Genomic DNA, 25,123 nt, shown 5'->3' with positions numbered 1-25,123 from the left:
TTGGATTTAGTTAAATAAAAATAAAGATATTAAAAATATTAATGTAAACGTGCTATTATGGCTGGTACTATGTTCGTTTTTCACCTTGAAAACGCCCTTTTCACGATTACTCTTTTGAAACACTACGAAAAAAAACAATGATAAAATAACAATTTTGTTAAAATTTTACCACTAGCAATGAGGGAATGTCCTACTGAATAAAATCGGACTGTTTTTTTTTATTTAAAACCTATTATCTAACAAAAGTAATCGGAGAAAAATATCGCAAAAGGTGAATATAGTGCCAGCCTTAATACTACGTTCGTTTGTCGCGATGAAATTCCGTATAAATTCGCGATGAATGACTGGTTCCATGTTAGTTTTTCGCAGTTAAAAACATATGTTTTTCGCAACTACTTTTTTGAAACACAGCAAAAATATCAATAATAACATATTACTGAAGATGTATTCATTTACAGGTGGTGACAGTTGCCCAACAACAAAATATTGTCTGTCAAATTCAGTGATTAGTGCGACTCTTCTGAATAAAATCAGCAGGTTTTTTTTTTGCTTCAATAGGTTTTAGTTGAAAAAAGTAATCAGACAAATATTGCGAAAAGCGAAACAGTACAAAAAACTCTATGATAGCATAACACTTTTATGAAAATTTGTTCATATATAATGGCTGGTACTATGTTCGTTTTTCGCAACATTCATTTGTACAACAACCACAAATCATATGGAGCAATCCGCCATCTTGTCATCAAGCTGATCTAGTCATCGTGAAATTTGCTGCAAATCTCCTCAAATAAGACGATTTACTCGCACTGAAACTATATGGGAAAACTCGTTGCAAAACGCGAGATTTCCGAAATCTCGTCGCATATCTAGATCCAAGTGTAAAGATGGTTATAGCTACTGAACTAAATAGATGATGGTGCCAACTGGCTACTGGTTGGACAACTGTGTAATTATAAATGCCTGGTTATGTTATGAAAACACATGCAAACGATTATCAAACGTCTGTCGACCGTAACTGGAAAGTACAATAGAATTCAGTAAAAACAAAATTTTACGTTCTGTTTTCGTGTGGGCTGATAAAATTTGAAGTTTGAAGAAATTTCAAAACAAAAAAATGTATGTTTAGAAAACTGCTATTCTCCCATTCTATGTTTTATCTGGGGAATTTATTACTTCGTTTCACCGGTGAAAACACCTGTTTTTCACGGTTACATTTTTGAAATACTAAAAAAATCTCAATGATAACGTAATACTTTTGTGAACAATTTTTTATAAATAATGAGGGAATGTCCTATTGAATGAACTCTGCAAGTACTTTTGCCTCAAAATCTATTATCTAAAAAAAGTAATCACGAAAAAGTTCCGTTAAAAGCGAACATAGTACCACCTTTAAGGTTGAATAGGTAGCCCGGGATGAAGGGGGCCAGTCTAACCTGTTGTGAAAAGTAAATATACATGTACAATAAATGAAAAGTAAAGGAGATCTATTGACGTCTTTTAATAGCCAATGGCCATAACGTTCCCGCGACTGATTTCGAAAACTGTAAATCTCATCCCAGATTTTCTTTTGCGTCTTTCGTTATGACACATATTGTAGTTCTCCCTGAAATGTTGTGTGTGCCGTAGTAATGCCCTAAATCAGTTCCTGTCTCCTGAAAACCTCCTCAGTCTGCCCACCGCATACATAGTCTCCAAAAGCGAACCTTGGTCATATTCTGTCTACTCGTGAGACGGTGACTTTCGACCCATCTCCTCGTTGTTATAAGCCCTCTCAATATTCAAGAAGGCCGCCATCGCTTAATCCTTCAATTGGAAAGACGTCTCTGGCCTGCCCTTGAGTTACGCCTGAAGTTCTCCGACGTCAGGCCCTCTCTCACCTTCAAGTCGTTTTTGTAAAATATGTTTTGTTTGAGATGTAAAATGGTACGTTTTGTAATAAGCATATTTGGCTCTTTACATTTACGATACATTTGCTCTACATTAAGGAGAGCATAACCAGGCCTTAAGGCACATTCGTTGCGACGGAAAGTGTACTCCGCGAGAAAAAATTTTACTATCGGTTTACTTTTGTAGTGTCTATGCAAAAAATCCTGTATATGTCCACAAGACGTCGACTTCGAACTCATTGATTTTGTTTAGTTTCTAACGCTCTGCAAAAGGCGGTGTAGGGTACTCGGTAATCGGTACATGATTATTGTTGGAAGCCACTATATTGGCGCTTATGTCAGTTGTGAAATAGAAGTGGTCGGTTTGATAAAAGATTGGTTGATATGGACGTGGTTGAGCTACCTTATAAAGTGGAGTACGCCAGGACTGGTCGTGCCGGGTGTAAAGGATGCAAAACCAACATCGGTCAAGGTTCTGTGCGCATTGCAGCAATGGTCCAGGTATGTTGTCTGATACATTATATTGTTTTTTATATATTCACATAAAGCAAAGACGATAAAAAATTCCTACACATTCGCGCGTCTAGGACTGCTGCTGGCGGATTAAATAGCAATTATGACTCTTTTTTGAATATTGCATCTTACTTTTTTCTGACTTTCAATGTCTTCGCCGCCATTTGATCATTTTGAAAATTATTAAGTTTGTTCGCGTACTCTTCCAGCAAGAAATTCCAGGGAGTAGGAAGGGGTTTTATTCTCTTTGCTTACAGCTTGTCAGAGCTGCCAAATTTGCATTTTGCCGATTTTTAGCTTCAAATGTAGCAAAATTCAGATTTGCCTATTTTAGTCTATGAATAGGCTCATGAAACCAATTTTTGAGGCGGAATAGGAGCTATATAAACTTATTGGCCGGTTTGGATTGATTGTGCAAAATTTCAGCGACGATTACTCGAAATCCTTTCTTTGTCTTTGACTAAAGGGTACTTTTTTTTTAATTGTGGCTCATCAAAATATTCTACGTTAAAGTTTGCCATAACAGTTTAAGCTGTCAGCTAATAATTTATGGGTAGATTATGGATTGCAACTCGACTACAGTTGAGTTGCCAGTAGACAACCACGAAGTAAAAATTAGTATAAAGTTGGAAATTTTTGTCAATTTCATTCAATATTAATATTTTTAAATTCCAGCTACTAAGAAATTTGTAAAAAGTACGTAACTCAATACAAAAATGGAAATTTTTTTTACGACTTTGGCCGTTGGCAATGCCACTGAAGTCATTTTTCCATCCATTATCGACGCATTATATATAAATTACCTTACAATTTGTGTGTCTACATATATGGTCTATTTTGAAACTTCTAGTGAAGATGGAGAATATTTCTTCCATCCGTCTGAAATTAAGTTTCATGTTACTTTCATGCACAAACTCATGCGCAGAGTATTGCGCTATATATTCTCGTGTGGGCGATATGATCATATATCAACATTTGTACTCCGATTTTTGAACTGTTCCTTCCACGATTTTGTGAGTTTTCGGTTCCCGAGCTCCTCATTTTCTAGCCGACTGCTTTATCTTTTGTCGCTCAGTGCGTGTTAATCAATTGGTTATTCCCAGAGTAGGTCCATTTTGTGACACACTCATTTACAGTGCGAAAAGCTAAGTTACTTAATATGCTACCAGGTTATCTCAGAATATTTAATCAATCTAATGTTACATACCGTAATCATCTTGTTAAACACTAGGGATTTGGAAGAATAATTACCCGACATTCTCCTACTGTTTCATGTGTGATTATCTTCGAATTTATATTTTCTAAATTTTTAATTGTGATACTATTGGGTTGCCCAAAAAGTAATTGCGGATTTTTTAAAAGAAAGTAAATGCATTTTTGATAAAACTTAGAATGAACTTTAATCAAATATATATTTTTTTACACTTTTTTTCTAAAGCAAGCTAAAAGTAACAGCTGATAACTGACAGAAGAAAGAATGCAATTACAGAGTCACAAGCTGTGAAAAGTTTGTCAACGCCGACTATATGAAAAATCCGCAATTACTTTTTGGGCAACCCAATATATACATATTTAATAATTATTCAGGAGTAAAGCTTTTTTTTTACATAAACTGAAATCAAACAAAATAGTTCCTATCCACAGTTTTTGAGTTTTTTTGCATTTACTTATCTTATTATAATTTTTTTTTATGAAGAGTAGTTTTATTGTAATCTTGTTATATAGGATTACCTAGCTTTAGATTAAAAAATTTGCAAATAAATGGAATGAAAAGAAATAACAACGGAAATCTACGCAAAAAATTTTGAAAATTATTTTGCGTTTTTTTTTGTTTGTATTGAAATTGTGTCATGTAAACAAATTTATGTTGTTCAATCAAATTTGATGAGGAACGTTTTTGTGCTTGACATCATCCTCTTATAACGAAGATCTATAGGCGATTTGATTCTTAGAAACGGTACTACTTTAACCCGAAAATGTACTTTGCAGTTTTATTAATTACTGACGGTTGGATTAGGTTTTGGGCTTAGGTGTATTAAGTAAAATTTTAGGCTAACATTTTCGATTTAAACGAGTTTTTAATCTTTTTTTAAGGCACCCAAAAAAATGAATAAATCGAGGAAGGGTTAAAATGTTCTATAAGAATATTTCTTTACATTCATAAAATGAATGGAGTACGAGTAATTGCAAAACCAATATTTATCAAAGCGTGCAGAAGGCGGGAGCTTCCTACCTCTTTTAAGGTTACTTTTCGGTGTAAACTTTCAAAACGCCGATACATGTGTCTTCTATTTTTGCCTCTTTCAATATCTGTGCAGTTTTTCCTATCATTTTTGAAAAAATTGTATATTGTTCCACAGTGTTATTGATTTGAACCAAATTTACCATGACAAGAGTTAACTTGCTTTTGTTGTTGTTGTAGCAGTTTGTTGTGTTCTATCTTTCGTCTGCTTGATTTTGTTGAGTGTCAAGATCCAGGAACTATGACTAAGATGGGGTGCGTCCAGAAGGATTTGGATCTGAGTCGAGTGGGTCTGGCTGGGCAATTAAACTGGTGACGTGTATCGTGCGGTCCCTCGTCACAATCGGGCCATACATCTTGCACGTCGGCATCAATCCTTGCTCTGTAGGAGTTGAGGCGGCTGCATCTGCCGGAACGTAATTGAGCCAGAACTATTTTGGTTTGCCGGGGGAGGTCAATTTCATCAGGTGCAATGGGAGGCGGTCGTTCTCCAAGAACTACATTCACCCGGAAGCTATTTACCGCATCTGCAACCGTGTCTGAATGAATGTTGTCTAGACCTGCTTTATATGCCGCTTGTAGCGCTGAACCTCACGCTCTAGATTATCCAGGCTTCTGGGCCGTGGATATCTATCCACAAGATGATGATTTGGATGGTCTCTGCGATATCGGTCCAAAAGGTATTGCTTAAACATCACGTCTCCTGATGGAGGTGGTCCACATGAGAACTGAGGAAACACCCCGTCGCAGTTCGTATGGCGGCATTCTGACAGATCTGAATGTTATTCCACTAGTCCGACGACGAGGACGCAGAAGGCGACGCCGACGGCGCTTGTGACTCACTGCTGGCTATGATCGCACAGCACTTTGCAACATATTCAGAATGACTATACTCCCGTAGTGATGTAAGCCCAGAGCGAGATCGGAAATGTACCCACTCCATGTAGCGATTAAACTTCACCGACACCGACCGATGATGGAGGCGGTTCTGGAAAACCGAACAGAACCAGGGTCCGGGGTTTATTTTTAATTCCGGCACGGACCAGAAACGTTCGGAAAAGGCACTCCGTGATGTGCCTCTCCCATGACGAAAAAAAGGACGAACACGTACACTGAGGCGGCACCCCTTGCCTATGAAGGATTTCATCGGGTCAATCCGGTGTGTACAACCTTTCTCTGGTGGAAGATATAAAAATTCTGTTCCCTTACATCCCTGGTGTTGCCATATGGGCAGATCCCAACCAAAAAATGTTGAAATAATTCAATTTTTCGATCAACACAATATTAGAGCAAATATTGAATTTTATAAATATATTAAAAAATTGGATGTTTATGATATATAATATAGAAATCATATCAAAATTCTACCACACCTTGGGTCCCATAATAGTATTCCAGAAATATCAATTTTCTACGTGTTCGTATATTACAGTTAAGTTAACATACAGCGGTCAAAAAAAGTATTCATCATTCAATGTTTTTTTTTTAATAAGTCTACAAAAGACAATTGGAATAAAAACATATTAAACTAATGATGCAGTAGTGCTTGTGTGATATATATGTACACAATTTCATTGTTTTTAAAGAAAAAAATAGTATTTATTGGAACAAAAAGGGCCATTTTACAGCTGAACACAAAAAATTAAACAAAAAAAGTATTCATCATTGCAAAAAAACAAAAAAATAAATAACATAATTTAAAAAAATTAATACTTTGTTATTCGACCACCGCGTCTTATAACTTCTTTTAAACGGTTTGACATCGATTGGACTAATTTAGCGGTTATATTTTGGTCTATATTAGTCCATTCCTCCATTATCACCTGTTGCATTTGACTCTTGCTCGAAAAATTGCGCGTTCTCAAATTGCGTTCGAGGTGTTCCCAAAGATGTTCAATTGGGTTCAAGTCGCGACTTTGAGGAGGAGTTTTAATGACTTTGGGGCAGTTATACAGCATCCACATCTTGGTATTTAAAGCAGAATGTTTGGGGTCATTATCTTGATAATATTGAAAGTTATTACCAAGCCCAAGTTTTACAGCACTATCTTTTAAATTCCTCTTTAAAATGTCAATGTAATACTTATGATCCATTACTCCATTAATAATTTCAAGATTTCCCGCTCCTGAAGCCGCCATACACCCCCAAACCATTAAACCACCTCCACCATGTTTTACAGTAGCAACTGTGTTTCGTTCTTCAAGCTCTGTATTTGGTTTTCTGTACACTATGACCTTTCCATCGCACCCAAGAAGATTAAACTTGCTCTCGTCTGCAAAAATGACTGTTTTCCAAAATGATTCGGGCTGTTTTACATACATTTTTGCGAAGTTTAGCCTTTTCACTCGGTTTATTTTATTTATAAAGGGCTTCTTACGTGCAGTTCTTCCTCTGTAACTATGCCTTTTGAGTGTATTTCGAATTGTTTGTGTAGTAACTTCCTTCCCTAAATATTTCATAGTGTTTTTACGAAGAATGGTCGCATTTGTCTTCGGAGTTTTCTGAACTTGCCGCACTAGCCAACGCACATCTCCAACTGAAAGTGCTTTTGGTCGACCAGATCTTGGTTTATTGTCAACAGTTTTCGTTTCTGTCCACTTTCTGATGATGGATTGTATAGTAGATCGTGGTCTATTTAATATTTCACTGATAGTTTTTTGAGTTAAACCATTCCTGTGGTGTTTTATTATCAAAACTTTTACCTCATCAGAAACCTCGTTTTGCTTACGACCCATTTTGACAAAAACTATATTTTCAATGAAATTAAATATTTGCTGTCAAGGGCAAAGCCTCCTTTACTAAATAAAACAGAAAAGGGGGATTCCCAAATAATATTTGAATTTGACTTTGATGATAGCACATCAATGATGAATACTTTTTTTGTTCTGTTTTTGGTGTTATTATATAAAATTGCATTTTTTGCGCTAATTAAATTTATTTTTTGAATTTATTTTAAAACATATTACGAAAAATAAACTATTGCATAAAACTGCATTATTTGTTTACTTTAAATTTTCTTCAATTACCCAAAATAAGTGAATTTATTATCAATTTTGCTAATGATGAATACTTTTTTTGACCGCTGTAGATGAATCAAACTGTTTATATATTCGTTCCTTTTAATAGAATAAGAAATTAAAAAGTTTACTATTTTAGAAACATAAATACTAGACATGCAATCTCAGGTCCATGCGTTATAGCTTGCGTCACGAAATATATATGTTTTTGAAATTTTCTTTGTAAACTTTTTGCATATCATATATATTGAAATCATCTATATATTGTTCGACAACACGCTTCAAGTGCGCTTTCAAGTAAATTAACTATGAACATTTTTAAAATACATTAAAAAAAGTTATAGTAAAATGTTTTGTAGTTCGACCTGTCACCAAAAATGTTATTTAAAAACTTAAAATTTTCATTATAACCCAAAGCTGTCATTTGACTTGTTGAGGATATATTCCAATTTGTCCTTTTTAAGTCCAACAATTTTTATCTAATTTGACTAAAATTGTGTATTCAAAACACTTTGGTGCCTTCCAATACCCATACCAAATGTGGCTATGATGTCTGCATAATTAAATATAGCTGGCATACGAACCAATCTCCGCTTTTGCGTTGAGCCCAATAACTTCTACTCAGATATAAAATTCATATATAATTGAATATGTACAACACTTCATTAATGATCTAGTGGGAAAAATGTAGCGTTCGTCACGTAGTGTGCTTAAATCAGGGTTCACAGGAATTCGAAGCGGAGGGAAATTTTTTGAACCCAGAGCGGAGCGGTTTCCAAACTCACAATCCGCTCAGCTCCTATAAAATAAAAATCTTTAAACTACACATTTTTTTGGTTGTTTTTTTTAGTGAATTAAACAAACATTTTAAATTATTTCTTTGGCATGAGATAACTTTATGGGTCGATTATGAATTGCAACCCAACTTCAGTTGAGTTGTCTACGGGCACATTTGTTATAGAAAGGTCCATTACAGCATTGAATTGCATTCTATTTTACAATTTACTTGGAAACTGAACGAAAGAATGAAACTGACAAACATCATCATACTAATTTTTATTTTATGATTCTATCTTCTGGCAACGCAACTATAGTTGAGTTGCCATCCATAATCGACCCCTTAGAGTTAACTTTCGTCAGTTCGTTATCGTTAGAGAAGAGACTTGCAACAATTTTAAAAAGTTTCGTCTTAAAATCGAAACAAGCGAAAACGAGCTAAGTGCGGTGGGGCCGAATCTTGTATACCATCACATTCGTTAAGTTCTTTTATAGGCAGAAACAAAAAGGATTAAACAACAAACTCCATGGATTTTTATATCCAAGAAGGCATATTCATTTAGTCACTCCGTTTGCAATACATCGAAATGCCCATTTCTGGATGTCTGTATGACGGCCCCTTTGTGTGTCCCTCTGTTGTAATCAAGCGATAGCCTTCAAAAATAGATATTAAGCTAAAGTTTGGCGCAGATTCGTTTTTTTTTCTATTCGCAGGTTAAGTTCTTAAACGAGCAATATCGGATCATTTAAATATAGCTGCCATTGGACCGAACTCCCGGTTTAGGGTCTTAAGCCCAAGAAAGCCGCATTTATTATCCGATTTCGTTGAAATTATAAACCGCGAGTTATAGTAAGGCCCCCGATATCCCAACCGAAAATGTTTCCTATCGAGCCATAATAAGATATAGCTGCCATATAGACCGACCTATCGAATTAAGGTTTCTTTTATCACCTGATTTCGTTGAAATTTAGAACAGTGACATCCTATCGACACTCTCAACCAGTTTGGTACAGATCGAACTATATTAAATATAGCTGCCTTATGAACCGTTTTGCCAATTAAGGGTCTTAAATTTTTATTACCCTTTTTCGCTTAAATTTGGCCTCTTGCTGTCCGGCCTGAACATAGACCAGATCGGACCATATATAGATATAGCTGTATTATAGACCGATCTTCTGTATTAGGGTTTTAAGCCCATAAAAATATCATTTGTTACCCGCCGACATTTGAAACAGTGTGTTGCACTGGGCCTCTCATTGTCCGAACTGAACATACTCCAGATCGGACAAAATTTGGATATGGCTGCTATATAGACCAATCAACCAATTTAGGGTCTTAAACCTATAAAAACCAATTTTTCCTATTTCGCTGAAATTTAGAGCAGTGAGTTGGACTAAATTTCCCTTTGTTCGAACCAAATTTGGTCCAGATCGGACTATTCTTTGTTATTTTGTTATAAATTTGGAACATGGAGTTGCATTAGGCCAGCCGATATCCAAACCGCGTATGGTCCATGTCAGACCATGCTTACATATAACTGTCATATGGACCGACCTGTAGATCTGGGGAATCTTAGGCCATAAAATCCTCATTTGCTACTTGATTTTCTTGAACTATTAAGCTGTGACTTGTATACACTTCGCGGTACCAGAACCGAATATGATCCAAACCGGCCCATACTTGGACGTTAATATAGATATAGCAGGTTTTAAATAAAATAGGATAACAAATATATCTTTGGTGGTGGATATCCAAAGTTCGGCACTACCGAACATAATGCGTCATTACTTGTTTTTTTTCTTCTTAATATTGTTAGAAATTGCTTCCAGTATATGCTTAAGAAGTAAAGTCGGGTGATCTGTTTATATATAGGGTGATTTTTTTGAGGTTAGGATTTTCATGCATTAGTATTTGACAGATCACGTGGGATTTCAGACATGGTGTCAAAGAGAAAGATGCTCAGTATGCTTTGACATAACTTCATGAATAGACTTACTAACGAGCAACGCTTGCAAATCATTGAATTTTATTACCAAAATCAGTGTTCGGTTCGAAATGTGTTCAAATTTTGTTCAGCGATGAGGCTCATTTCTGGTTGAATGTACACGTAAATAAGCAAAATTGCCGCATTTGGAGTGAAGAGCAACCAGAAGCCGTTCAAGAACTGCCCATGCATCCCGAAAAATGCACTGTTTGGTGTGGTTTGTACGCTGGTGGAATCATTGGACCGTATTTTTTCAAAGATGCTGTTGGACGCAACGTTACGGTGAATGAACACATTTCGAACCGAACACTGATTTTGGTAATAAAATTCAATGATTTGCAAGCGTTGCTCGTTAGTAAGTCTATTCATGATGAAATGTCAAAGCATACTGAGCATCTTTCTCTTTGACACCATGTCTGAAATCCCACGTGATCTGTCAAATACTAATGCATGAAAATCCTAACCTCAAAAAAATCACCCTTTAGGAGCAATATACACGGATTCAGACCATACTGGGCATGGATGTTGGAGGTTATAGGTGTAATCATTATACGAGGGTTGCCTTTTATATTTCGGGATTGGTCAACCCTTGTGTTGCTATCTGTCAACTGAAAGCTCTAAAGCTTGACATTTTTGAGGTTATACGCACTCAGAACGTTTTGACATACGAGCGCTATTTGTGTTGTTTACAGTTACTTAAAAAATTAATCTCGTCCAAAAATTGGAATTAAATCGTGAACATATTCTTGCGATTATTTTTTACAACTTTCGACGTGGACTAAATCAACAACAATACATCGATTAGCTTAGCGATTAGTAAAAAATAAAATGAGAGGTCAACGTTTTGGAGATACCTCAATCAGAGTTGCAAAAGTGCTTCGACAATTGTTTCAAACGCATGCAAAAGTGTTTAGAACTTAATGGGGAATATTTTGAAGAATAATAAAGCAATTTTCGAAGATTAATATTTGTTTATATGTTCTCTAATCCCGAAATATAAACGGCAACCCTCGTACAGAATTTCGGTCAAATCAAATGATTATTGCGCCCTCTAGACGCTTAGGTAGTAAATTCGGGAGGTCGAATTATGTGGGAGTTGGAGGTGTAAGGAGAAATTATGCAACATTTCCCCACAATTGGATAAGAATTGCTCCCTCTAGGAGCGGAAAAAAGGTGTCAGCTCCGGATCGCTGTTCACAGCTTTAGACAAAAAAGGTAAAAGTTTTGATGTTAAGACACAAATTTAAAATTTTTTATTGAACAGCCAAAATAAGAGTTTTGTATCCAGCGAAAGAGTTGAGTAGTGGAAAACTTGTAATCAGTTGCTTTGTACGAGATCTTAATTGAATTTAGAAACATGTTTCTAGTAATTTTTATGTAAAAACGTCAACGACTAAGACCCGCCAGAGTTAGTATCTGCAAGTCCTTTCGTCTTTTAAAGTATTTCTCTTTAAAAATTTATTCATTATATATTCCGATTGGCAATCACTTCATTAAAATTTCGTTAAAAGAGTAGGAAACACAAGTTAAAAGCATTATATTAGAACTTCCTTACATTTAAATAATCAAACAGTAGCTGGGTTAAGGACACTCGTATAAAAACCGACTTTTCGTGAATATATACTATTTGAATTTCACCAAATAAATTTTGTTTTATTAATAAATATCTGAATATCTCTATTTTTCTGTTTAATATAAGTGCTTGGAGCATAATAGAAAAACAAAAAATCAAATTTTAAAAAATGTCAATATAAAATCGATCTTCCGAAAATTTATACATTTCTTTTGTTTTTTTTTTTCTCTTGATAATATGTTTGTTGTCTGGCCTGTAACATTCGTAGTTTTTGCCGGATGTCTTCTTTAGAGCATAGTTCTACAATAACCCAAACACGTTTTTGACTTTTTTTGATATTGCAATAGGACATTTTGTGAACGTACAAATACTTCTTCTCGGGTACATTCTTATATCGTCTGTGTCTCCTACTTCAATACATGGGCATAATGTGTTGTTTGCTTTACTTTTGTCTTAAACTCACACCTTTAATTATGCCCCAAAAAAGGATACTGACGAATATTATACAATGTTGTATGGGAATTTTAAATATTTGTCCCAAAGTTTGAATTAAAATTGACAACATTTATTTTTTTATTCGCATCTCATTTTTTTGCCAAAGTAAAAGGAAATCTGGTACATTTTGAGTAATTTCTTTGCTCAACAATCTCTAGAGTAAAATTATCAACAAAAATTCCTTGAATTTTGCTTCAACTATACTATACACGAATTTTTTTGAATATTTAAACTTATTTTTATATCTGAAGAACAAAGTGGGAGAAATTTTATAGAGATGCAAACTTCCATTAGTGCAGAAGTTTTCAAGTAATTTGCATTGATCTGTGTTAAGTACACGTTTAACAATAATAAGTTCATTTTAGATGGTCATAGCGTTGCTTTTGTTTTGCACGACACTGTACCTATGAAAGAATTTGTTTTTTTAAATTCGAAAATATTTTCAGACCCCTTAATTGACTATAAGTGGACTCTAGAATTATTTTCCATATCACAAAAAAAATAATATATTTACACGAAAATTGTGTAAAAATGTAGAGTTCGTTACCAAGGATGATTCACTCGTATGGATACGCTCATTTATTTAAAAAAAAAGCAGAAAGGTCACAAAATATGAAATTTATCAATAAAAATGTATACCACGCCTTACAACAACTTCAAATCTTTCCAGAAATCATACATTATGCAAAATTTGTTTTCGAAAATCCAAGAAATATGAACAGTTACCTTTATATGGCAATTTGTCGACTTTTGCATGCTTTTTTTAAGGCCAATGTTGCAATAATTTTAGATAAGAGCTAATTCCTAATCAACATCCATTGTTAGAAAGAGCCACTTCTGACCTTTCCGAAACATGAATATTTTCACAAAACGATAAACCCGTTGCAATTTTACAATTCGAAAGCTGCGTGTACTTCTCCGTTTCCATATGACATCATCAGGGCTATTCGGGTTAAGCTACAGTCTTTAAAAATGAAAATATTGGGCTAGAACTTGGCACAAATAATTGTTCCAGGCACGGGATGACCATGAGCACCACATGCAACTCTGAGCTCCGATTTGTGTGGTTTTCATCGTCATCCTGGGAAGCTCACCTGAGAGCTACCGGGCGCGTCCACAGGTTGCGGATTGAAGAATGCTTTGTATCGTATATGCTGCAATTGCAGTCGCGGACAATAAGCGATATTGATTGTAGATTCTTAGTGGGTGGCCGAGTGGCATCAGCTCTTACTTAAATATTGAATTCCTGCAATACTCGGTTTGACAAGGCGAGTTATTGGCCCTTTCGTTCTAGCGGCGATCGCTCCTATGGACCGGAACGATCTGGCTCACCTGTGGAGCTTGACGAGGATCTCTACCTCTACTTACAAATGTGGTTGCAACAATAACAACAAATAATTTTTTTTTGCCATAGGCAGATTGAGTTGGTAGAGCCCACATATCAACCGACTTTTGATTTAACGTCTTCAGTTCATGTTGTAGCCACATTTTCATGTCGAGGTAGCGATCCTCGTCAAGCTCCTGTAGGTGAGCAAGCTCGTTCCGGTCCAAAGAACCGATCGGCGCGGGAACAGGGTGACCATTTGTTATTTGAAGGCGCTAATAACTCGCCTTGTCATATCGAGCATCATAGGCACTCAGTATTTGTGCAAGTGCCGGTGCCGCCTCAGTGAGAGGCCGCACTGGGACTCTCCGCTCGATACCACTGAGACTCTCCGCTCGATACCGCGACAACCGTTGCAGCTACTCCGTATGAAGCATTTCACTATCCGCAACCTGTGGACGCGCCCGGTAGCTCGCAGCTATGCTTCTCCTGACAGCAATGAACAACACACAAATTGAAGCTCAATGTTCCAGCCTGTGTGGTGCTCACAGCTATCCCGTGCCGAGTCTTCAGTTCATAAATGAAGTTCGGTATCAGATGCTTGATCTCGATATATATGCCATATAGAACTTGATCTCATAAATTACGTATATTTATCCGGTTTTGCAAGGAAATTTGTAAGTTTGGGCTGTATTAGAACCCTCTACATGTTTGCCAAATATGGTCATAGTTGGAGATCACATAAGACATTTTTTTTACCCGAATTAAAAAGTTGGTAGGGTTTCTTGGATTACAGTGCGGGATTCGATTCTCATCAGAGACTTGGTGTGTTAGTAGTGTGGTATCACTATGGAAAAAAGTCTGGACTAGTGAGTCTGTTTAGAAAATAGACTGCCACCCTAACCAAAAAAAGAGTTTGGAAATGTTGATGTGTTTAGTGTTCTATGCATTGATGATTAATTTGTGTCGTAACTAATTATCAAAGCTTTCTTCTCTCTTACTGCGCTTAAAAACCACACAATTGCCTTACTTTTATAAGTTCTTTGCTATGCTATTTTTTGTATGGAAAGCATTGAATATGATCTCGAGCAAGAATATGTTCGAAAAATCAATAAAAGATTTTAAATATCAAAATAAAAGAGCGCAAGCAGACAAACCAAACGAATAAGCCGTCGCTGTGCTGTAGGTCAATGTGGTCTAAGCACAAAAAGCACTTGCAGTGACATTCAAAGAATGTTCAAGTGCACAACAAAATGAGTTTGGCAATGTTGATGTGTTTGTTGTTCTTAGCATAGATGTTAAGTTTATGCGGGAATAGTGGAAAGTAAGGCTTTCTTCGCTAAGGATATTTAGATGACTCATTGAAACCTGTTTCCAAACAAAAACGTGTTCTACACCTTACCCAATAGTCATTGGATATGTAGGGCATCTTAATCAATTTGACAAACATGTGAATGAAGATACATGGCGTATTAGAAATCACGATCCACCATGCCAGTCAAAGTGTATTGAATCATTGAGCGAAAACTGTCGCCTAAATCGGTTTACCCAGCCTCGAGATCTTGCGTTTTAGAAAACTAGGGTAAAGGGGAGGGTCCGTCCGCCTCCCCAAAAATAAACTGTGAAAATTCCAGCTGTTTTTGAGTCTATATAAACAAAGCAAATTAATTTTTATATATAAGATTTATTTACAAATATTGCATAAAATACTCATACTAAGTTTCAAATGAACATACCATTAATGAAAAGGGGAAACTTTTCTCAATCCAAAGAGTGCAGTTCGATTTAAGTTAAGCTCAATGATAAGGGGCCTCCTTTTTATGCCGAGTCCGAACGGCGTGCCGCATAACGACACACGGCAGGATACCTCACAAATGTAGCCAGAGCTTGTAAGGGGATAACCATCGCTAAAAAAATTTTCTAGTGTTTACGCCGGGATTTTAACCCAGGCGTTCGACGTCATAGGTAGACATGCTAACCTGTGCGCCACAGTGGCCACCATTACATACAATAAGTCTACATAATACAAGAAAGAGGTCCGGGAAACAATGACGATGTGCGCGCGTTATATTCGGAAAAAAACTATCCAATCTAAATTATTTTAGCCGAAATAATGGTCTAGATTTTTATTTCGTTTATTACGTTGACGTTGTTTTTAAAGGTTTTTAAAGTCTGTTAAATCTGCAATTAAAAACTTGTTTAATAGGTTTGTTTATCCTCGAGTGGGTACACTACATTGTTCCTATACTGACCTGCAGATTGCAATCGCTTCATCGGGCGTTTACCCAAATTGCAATTTAATCTCCGAGATCTGGAGGTTTTACAAAATTTGAGTAGTAAGGGGGTGGATCCGACAGTTATACTCGAATACATATATTAAAAAAATTATGAAAAAACGTCTTACCTTCAATATAACCAGACAAATTTATGCTTTTAATGGCGCGATCTAAAATCAGAAACGGATAATGGTTTTCTAATTATTAGGACAAACTGTCCCATACAATATAACATAATAAAATCCTATACAATATTACATAATAAAATCATGAATGATCGAATCTTTATAAACATGTCATTGCAGTTAATAAATATTATAACGATTAAGGATATATCCATATAACGACATCTGATAATTATTGTTTGCAATTAAAATCCAACATCTTTATAAACTATATGTCTTTGTTATTGATAGAATTGTCCGCAGTTGTTAGCCAGGCCATCTAAATATAATGGCCACTATTATAAAAAGCGAAAGTTTACATCGTTATATTTTTTATATTTGACAAATATTTTAAAATTCCTTTGCAGTCTGCTTTTCACGATTCAAAGCAGCCAAACTGGTACCACGAATCCTGTTTCTTCAAGAAACAACGTCCGCTATCGGTCGGGGATATACAGAACATAGAAAATATGCGTTTTGAAGACCAAGAACGTATCCGAAAGAAAGTTGGTATGTTTACAAACTTCTTGAAAAAAAAACACCAATATTTTATTTAATACGTTATTATTCTAGAGGAGAATGTTTCCGTTGTGCCTGCAGCGGGGTCAAAAAACAGCAAAAAACGTTCTAAGGCGGAAGCAGCAGCTAGCAAAGATTTTGGAATAGAATATGCGAAATCTGGAAGAGCTGCATGTCGTGGATGCGAGCTTAAAATTCTTAAAGACCAAGTTCGCGTTCGCAAGACGGTATTTGATACCGAAGTCGGTATGAAATATGGAGGTCAACCATTGTGGCACCATGTGGAGTGTTTTGCGCAGTTAAGAAGCGAATTGGGCTGGTTTGATTCTGGAAAAAATTTGCCTGGTTTTGAGGGCCTTCAAGACGAGGATAAAGAAATTGTGCTGAAAGCTTTGCCGTGAGTGAAAATATTTCCTTATTCTGTCATAATATATTTTACTGCTTGATGAAATTGATAATATCGCTCGAGAAGGTCATTCAAAGGTCAAGGATGGCCTTTGAATGAAATATACGCTTACCTTCAAACCAATTTTAGTTTTTGCTGGTCCTTCAGCATAGGCCAAATCGATTTAGGTTTACACTTAGTTTACATATTTTAGAAATTGTATTATCACATTAAAAGTGTGTTATTTTTTGTAGTGGTATAAAGTCTGAAGATGTGCCAGATGCTAAAAAGCCGAAACTCGAAAAATTGGACTCTGAAGATGTTAAATCAGAAAAAGAGCTTATAAAAACCATTAAGGAACAATCGAAGAAATTGTTCAAATTTCGAGACAGCGTTAAAGAAGAAATGAGCAAAGGCGATATGGTCACATTGTTGGAAAATAATAATCAGGAACCTGTATCTGGGGATACAGAAAAACTTCTTGATCAAATCGCCGATCTTTTAACATTTGGAGCTATTGCACCATGCCCAGAATGCAAAGGTCGTCAGCTTCTGTTCCAGAAATCAGCGTACGTATGCAACGGAGATTTGACAGAATGGACAAAGTGTTCAAATAGCGTAAAAGAACCAGCAAGAAATCCATGCAAAATTCCACCACATTTGAAAAGCCAATACAAATTTCTTAAAAACGTGAACAAAACGATAGAAAATCGTGCAATACGCTACATACCTCCAAGTGCTACTACAATAAGTAAATCTATAACTATTAAAAAAGGAGATGAATTAGATGGGTGAGTTGCTGTATATGTAAATATATATAATTTTTTACGAGGCTAGTCCTTGATTTCGTTTTCAGCATGCAGTAGTAGTAATATTTAATTTCTCTCGAAAAGCTTGTTTCTAAAATAACAAGGTTGTAAAACCATAGTGCTAATGCTTGTGCTAATGATCTAACTATAAGTACAACGAACAACAGGCTGTTAGACGGACGGATGTATATTACGATTATGTATGACGAAGATTAGATGACCTAACCATTCATCGAAACGGGTCCAACTGTAATGTGATATGTGTCGTCCTCTATCCGAAAAACAGGCTATTTCTTTTCTTCAAAACTAATATAATCTCTCCTTTGTTTCCTACAACTCGCTTTGTTTCTACACACCAATAATTGATTCTCATGACCTGACCGGATGTAACCAGTCAAAGAAATAAACAGATTTATTTGTTTATGGTATGTGTTGTTCAAGTACATACTGTATCCAAAACAATAATTTTAAATTCTTACGGTTCTTTTCTGGATCAACCTTATTCCAAATTTGTTTGCATGATTCGTACTCTACTATAAAGGTTCATTAAGTCCCATATAATCCCGAACGGTCTGCATATCCGTTAGAGGGGTTTTGTGGTTGGTCTTAAAACCACCTTAACACTAGAGCCCAAATCCACTTGATTTGTGATAATCTCCAAAACCCGTTTACCTTACGTTTCAAGTGATTTTTATTTGTCAACAGGGATGTTTTTGACAGCGTTTTTACTGTGATCAACATTTTCATTGTGTTCATCATATAGCGTCCCCTATCGCCAAAAAGATGTAAGTGTCAAATTTTAAGATTTTCAATTTTTAATAGGAATCGATAATTTACGACTGTTTGCACCTTCTGTTCTGCAATAACAACAAAAAATATATAAAAATATATATATATATATAAGTAGGGTTAAGTATCTGTGCAGTGAAGGGAAGTGCAGTGCTAATCTAATATTCAAATTTGGTGTCACCAATAAAGTAACGTACGAAGGTCATATCCAAATTTGGTGACACCCTTTAATTTAATTTAAACGGCTTTGAGAGAAGAGTAAGCATGTGATATATTTGAGATGAAGGGAGCGTAGCGGCCCAGCTTCTTCGGCTGCTTCAGTCCGCGCCAAATTCCCGATTAAAAAGAAAGCAATTAAAAAGAAGTAAAGTTTGGCTGGGCCGAAAGCCGATATACAAGCACTATATATAATGCAAGAATTTTATTCGAAAAATTGGTATACATTTATACAGTTAGGTTAGGTTAGGGTTATACAGTTATATCATATAACATTCCGATCTACTCCATATCGGGCAATGGTTTTGAGGTGTCAAAACAACTGAGTTTAAATTTCGTTCATATCGGTTATTAAGTAAAATTTTTGGGCTCATTTTTTACTTGTAATCGCAGATCGGTCTGGAGACCGTGTATTGACAGCTATATCCAAATATACACAGAAAAAATTAAAAACTAGGTTCAATTGAGAAATTTGTTCATTCAAATTAAAAATTTGCTGAAATCGGTCCTATAAAGGAATTTTTGTTAGTGATCAACAGTTTTGCAATTTGGAATTATGATAATCTCAAATATCCAATTAAAGTGGTTATTAAATTTATAAACCACTTATTTGAAATTTGCTCTTCTTTTAAGGAACTTTGTTACTGCTTTAATAAAAATAAATACTTGATGTTTTTCACATGAATAAAAACCTTTTATTTTATTAGATGAAATTGCGTATAAAACACGAAACAAATAGCAACAAATATTTTTATTTTTTTTATTTTTTGTTTTAATGATCCCAAGAAGAAAAATTGTCGTTTCCATTATGAACCTATCTTCATTGACGGGGACATGGTCTGTAAAAAGTATTTTAAACAAATTAATTTATATACATTTTCAAAATGAATCGTAATAAATATCAATCTTAAGGTCTTGACAGAATTGGCGTATTGAGCAGCGTCGCATTGGAAAATAAAAAAATGAAATAAACTATTAAAATAAAGGGCTTCCCCAATACCTTTTTGATTCCATACATTTTCTGAATGTTTTTTTTTTTGGTTTTTGTTTTGTTGTTTTTTTTTTAACTTTTCGCGTTGCTTTTGTGGAATTTTTAGATCCACATATGGCATATGGCATATTTCGTCTCCAGCGGCAAGTCAATATATCTCCATATGGGTAATAAACTATAAAAATAAAGGGCTTCCACAATACCTTTTTGATTCCATTCATTTTCTGAGTGTTTTTTTTACTTTTTTGTTTGTTTTTTGGTTTTATTTTGTTTTTTTTTTTTTTGTATTTTTTGTTTTGTTTTTTTTTGTATTTTTTGGTCTTTGTTTTGTTTTTTTTGGTTTTTGTTTTGTTTTTTTTTGTATTTTTTGGTTTTTGTTTTGTTTTTTTGTATTTCTTGGTTTTTGTTTTGTTTTTTGTATTTTTTGGTTTTTGCTTTGGTTTTTGCTTTGTTTTTTGGTTTTTGTTTTGTTTTTTTGTATTTTTTGGTTTTTGTTTTGTATTTTTTTTTGTATTTTTTGGTTTTTGTTTTGTTTTTTTGTATTTTTTGGTTTTTGTTTTATTTTTTTTTATTTTTTGGTTTTTGTTTTGTTTTTTGTTTTGTTTTTTTTTGTATTTTTTGGTTTTTGTTTTGTATTTTTTGGTTTTTGTTTTGTTTTTGTTTGTATTTTTTGGTTTTTGTTCTGTTTTTTTTTTGTATTTTTTGGTTTTTGTTTTGTTTTTTTTTTTTTTGTATTTTTGGTTTTTGTTTTGTTTTATTTTTTTTTGTATTTTTTGGTTTTTGTTTTGTTTTTTTTGTATTTTTTGTATTTTGTTTTTTGTATTTTTGTTTTGTATTTTTTGTTTTGTATTTTTTGTTTTGTATTTTTTGTTTTGTATTTTTTGTTTTGTATTTTTTGTTTTGTGTTGTTGTTTTTGTTTTGTATTTTTTGTTTTGTGTTGTTGTTTTTGTTTTGTGTTGTTGTTTTTGTTTTGTGTTGGTGTTTTTGTGTTGTTGTTGTTGTGTTGTTGTTGTTGTGTTGTTGTTGTTGTTGTTGTTTTGTGTTGTTGTTTTGTGTTGTTGTTTTGTGTTGTTGTTTTTTGTTGTTGTTTTTTGTTTTGTGTTGTTGTTTTTTGTTTTGTGTTGTTGTTTTTTGTTTTGTGTTGTTGTTTTTTGCTTTGTGTTGTTGTTTTTTGTTTTGTGTTGTTGTTTTTTGTTTTGTGTTGTTGTTTTTGTTTTGTGTTGTTGTTTTTTGTTTTGTGTTGTTGTTTTTGTTTTGTGTTGTTGTTTTTGTTTTGTGTTGTTGTTTTTGTGTTGTTGTTTTTGTTTTGTGTTGTTGTTTTTGTTTTGTGTTGTTTTGTGTTGTTGTTGTTGTTTTGTGTTGTTGTTGTTGTTGTTGTTGTTTTGTGTTGTTGTTGTTTTGTATTGTTTTGTGTTGTTGTTGTTGTTGTTTTGTGTTGTTGTTTTGTGTTGTTGTTGTTGTTTTGTGTTGTTGTTGTTGTTTTGTGTTGTTGTTGTTGTTTTGTGTTGTTGTTGTTGTTTTGTGTTGTTGTTGTTGTTTTGTGTTGTTGTTTTGTGTTGTTGTTGTTGTTTTGTGTTGTTGTTGTTGTTTTGTGTTGTTGTTGTTTTGTGTTGTTGTTTTGTGTTGTTGTTTTGTGTTGTTGTTGTTGTTGTTTTGTGTTGTTGTTGTTTTGTGTTGTTGTAGTTGTTTTGTGTTGTTGTAGTTGTTTTGTGTTGTTGTAGTTGTTTTGTGTTGTTGTAGTTGTTTTGTGTTGTTGTTGTTGTTTTGTGTTGTTGTTGTTTTGTGTTGTTGTTGTTGTTTTGTGTTGTTGTTTTTGTGTTGTTGTTTTTGTGTTGTTGTTTTTGTTTTGTGTTGTAGTTTTTGTTTTGTGTTGTTGTTTTTTGTTTTGTGTTGTTGTTGGTTTTTGTTTTGTGTTGTTTTTGTTTTTTATTTTGTGTTGTTTTTGTTTTTTGTTTTTTATTTTGTGTTGTTTTTGTTTTTTATATTGTGTTGTTTTTTGTTTTTTTTTGTTTATTTTTTGTTGTTTTTTTTTTGTTGTGTTTTTTTTTTTGTTTTTTTTTTTAATTTTCCTGTTGGTTGATTAATAAATGATAAATAAATGAAACAGATATAAATAATATTAATAACATTTATTTTTTAAATATATTTCGTTTGCATTCTTCAATTTCCTCAAATTTTTTGCCTTTGGATTTTGTCCATTCTATTTGTTCACATCCTAATTTTTCCTCTTTTCACTATTTCAGCGTAAAGTTTTTTACAATTTTTTTTTACTTTGCAATTATAATTAAATAAATTATATTTTATGAAGAGATGAACAACTTTGTCTTTTCCGCTGATTTTCAGCCAACGTTTCACCGACATTTTTTTAAATGGACTTTGACAGCATTCCGCTCGAAAAACTGAATAGAATACTCACCTTTAGTCTATGAATGGGCTTATTAAAACAATTTTTGAGGCGGGATGAGAGCTATATAAGCTTTTTGGCCGTATTGGACTAAATTCGACACGGACATTGGAACTCAAAGTAGAAGCGATCGTACAAAATCTCAGCGACGATTACTCGTAATCCTTTCTTTGTCTTCGGCAATATTACTGGCAAAACTGCGAGAAATATTATGGTGGAACATTTTAACCCTCAATCGACTCACTAAAGGGTATATCTACATCTTTTTTCTATTTTGAACCTTCTAGTGAAAATGGAGAATATTACTTCCATCCGTCTGAAATTAAGTTTCATGTTACTTTCATACACAAACTCATACGGAGAGTAGTCAACATTTGTACTCCGATTTTTTAAATGTTCCTTCCAAGATTTTTGAGCTTTCAGTTGCTTGTTTTATTCTACAAAGTCTTCCAAACCCAAGCTCCTCATTTTCTAGCCGACTGCTTTATCTTTTGTCGCTCAGTGCATGCTAATCAATTGGTTATTCCCAGAGTAGGTCCATTTATGACACACTCATTTACAGTGCGAGTAGCTAAGTTATTAAATACGCTACCAGGTTATCTCAGAATATTTAATCAATGCTACATACCGTAATCATCTTGTTTAACACTAGGGAATTGGATCAAAAATTACCCGAAATTTTTGAATCTCCTATTGGTTATCGTGTGATTATCATCGAATTTATATTTTTCTATTTATTTTTTCTAAATTTTTAATAGTGATACCTTATACATATTTAATAATTATTCAGTCGTGTAAAGCTTTGTTTTCTACATAAACTGAAATCAAACAATATAGTTCTTACCTACAGTTTGCGTATTTTTTTTTTGCATTTACTTATCTTATTATAACTTAATTTTGAACATTATTTTTCAATAAAGAGTATTGTAAACTCATTATAAAGACTTACCTAGCTTTCGATTACGAAATTTGCAAATAAAGGAAATGTAATTACAACGGAAAGCAAAAAAAATTATTAATTATTTTGCGTTATTTTTTGCTTGTATTGATATCGAAGTTTTTCACGATGTGTGTCATGTAAACAAATTTTTGTTCAATCAAATTTGATGAGGACCATTTTTGTGCTTGACATCATCCTCTTATAACGAAGATCTATAGGCGATTTGATTCCTAGAAACGGTACTACTTTAACCCGAAAATGTACTTTGCATTTTTGTTGATTACGGACGGTTGGATTAGGTTTTGGGTTTAGGTGTATTTAGTAAAATTTTATGGCTAACATTTTCGATTTAAACGAACAAATTAATTTTAAACGAATTTTTGTAAATTTTTTTTTTAAAAGGCGCCCAAATGTCTTTAGGTGTCGATTGGGGGTAAAAATGTTCTATAAGAATATGTTGCCAGTAATATTACCGAAGACACTACATTCATAAAATGAAATGAGTAATTGTAAAACCAATATTTATCAACACGTGCAGAAGGCGGGAACTTCCTCCCTCTTGTATGGTTACTTTTCGGTGTAAACTTTCAAAGCGCCGATACATGCGTCTTCTATGTTTGCCTCTTTCAGTATCTATGCAGTTTTTCCTGTTATTTTCGAAAAAATAGTATATTGTTCCACAGTGTTATTGATTTGAACCAAATTTACCATGACAGAGCTAACATGCTTTTGTTGTTGTAGCAGTTTGTTGGGTTTTGTCTTTCGTCTGCTTGATTTCGTTGAGTGTCAAGAACTATGTCCAGGAACTATGTGACTAAGATGGGGTGCTGAGTCGAGTGGGTCTGGCTTGTCAGACCGGTCGTTCTTTTTAAGGACTACATTCACCCGCTTTCTATTTACCGCATCTGCTACCGTGTCTGCATAAATTTTGTCTACACCCGCATGATATGCCTCTTGATCTAGAGGTTCTCCGTTGTAACGCTGACCTCACGCTCTAGATCATGTACATATACCTTAAGGCTTCTGGGCGGTGGATATTTATCCACAAGACGATGATTTGGATGGTCTCTGCGAAAACAGTCCAAAAGTTATTGCTTAGACAGCATGTAGTTATGTCTTCGCACTGGTAGAATCATTGTCTTCTGGTGCAGGTATTCCACATGAGAACTGAGGAGACAGCCCATCGCAGTTCGGAAGGCGGCATTCTGACAGATCTAAATATTATTCCACTGCGTGTCACAGAGCTGACGAGACCACACTGGCGCTGCATAACTTACCACAGACCGGCCACTTGATTTGTACGTAGTCAACATGTGGCCAACAAGGTTTCTTTGTCTGCACCCCAAGTGCTGCCTGCAAGTATCCTGAGGACCGTGTTTCTACTTTCGCAAATTGCTGTGGCATGTGGGGTGAATGTGTATGAGCTGTCAAATGTGACGACAAGTATTTTGGGACACTTGATGGCCGGAATCATTTCTCCATCGACCAACAGCGAAATATGTGGCAAGTTCGTTGAGGTAGACGTTTAACCTATAGCAGATGTCAACAATGGGTTGGGGGGCCTGATGCCATGATCGTACAATAGTCCGCATATGATACGATGTCTATGCCGTCAGGGGGGGTTGGAATGGAGGATAGGTAGAGGTTAACAAGTTCCGGAGATATCACCCAACCTCGGGAACCTCCATGTTTCACTCTCACATGGCTCGTCCTATCACATGGAGATGGGTTTATATGGAGGCTTTATAGGGATATAGCCCGATATAGAAGGCGATCAAGAATACATATAATCGGAGTTAAATATTGCTTCATGTTGT

The 25,123-nt window shown here is 34.6% G+C and overlaps 1 protein-coding gene across 1 annotated transcript in view; it reads left to right on the top strand.

The window, feature by feature from the left end:
• Nucleotides 1–2,216: 2,216 nt before the first annotated feature.
• The window catches only part of LOC106090270 (poly [ADP-ribose] polymerase), a 38,307-nt gene continuing 15,400 nt past the window's right edge, over nucleotides 2,217–25,123 (top strand). The window contains exons 1-4 of the mRNA XM_013256405.2: nucleotides 2,217–2,387; nucleotides 16,621–16,762; nucleotides 16,826–17,168; nucleotides 17,411–17,947. Coding sequence (XP_013111859.1) covers nucleotides 2,271–2,387; nucleotides 16,621–16,762; nucleotides 16,826–17,168; nucleotides 17,411–17,947 — 1,139 coding nt within the window. The 5' untranslated portion in view covers nucleotides 2,217–2,270. The remainder of the gene's footprint in view (nucleotides 2,388–16,620; nucleotides 16,763–16,825; nucleotides 17,169–17,410; nucleotides 17,948–25,123) is intronic.

This window comes from Stomoxys calcitrans, chromosome 2 (assembly GCF_963082655.1).
Source record: "Stomoxys calcitrans chromosome 2, idStoCalc2.1, whole genome shotgun sequence".
NCBI classification, from domain to species: Eukaryota; Metazoa; Arthropoda; class Insecta; order Diptera; family Muscidae; genus Stomoxys; species Stomoxys calcitrans.
This window is presented reverse-complemented; position numbering and strand designations above follow the sequence as displayed.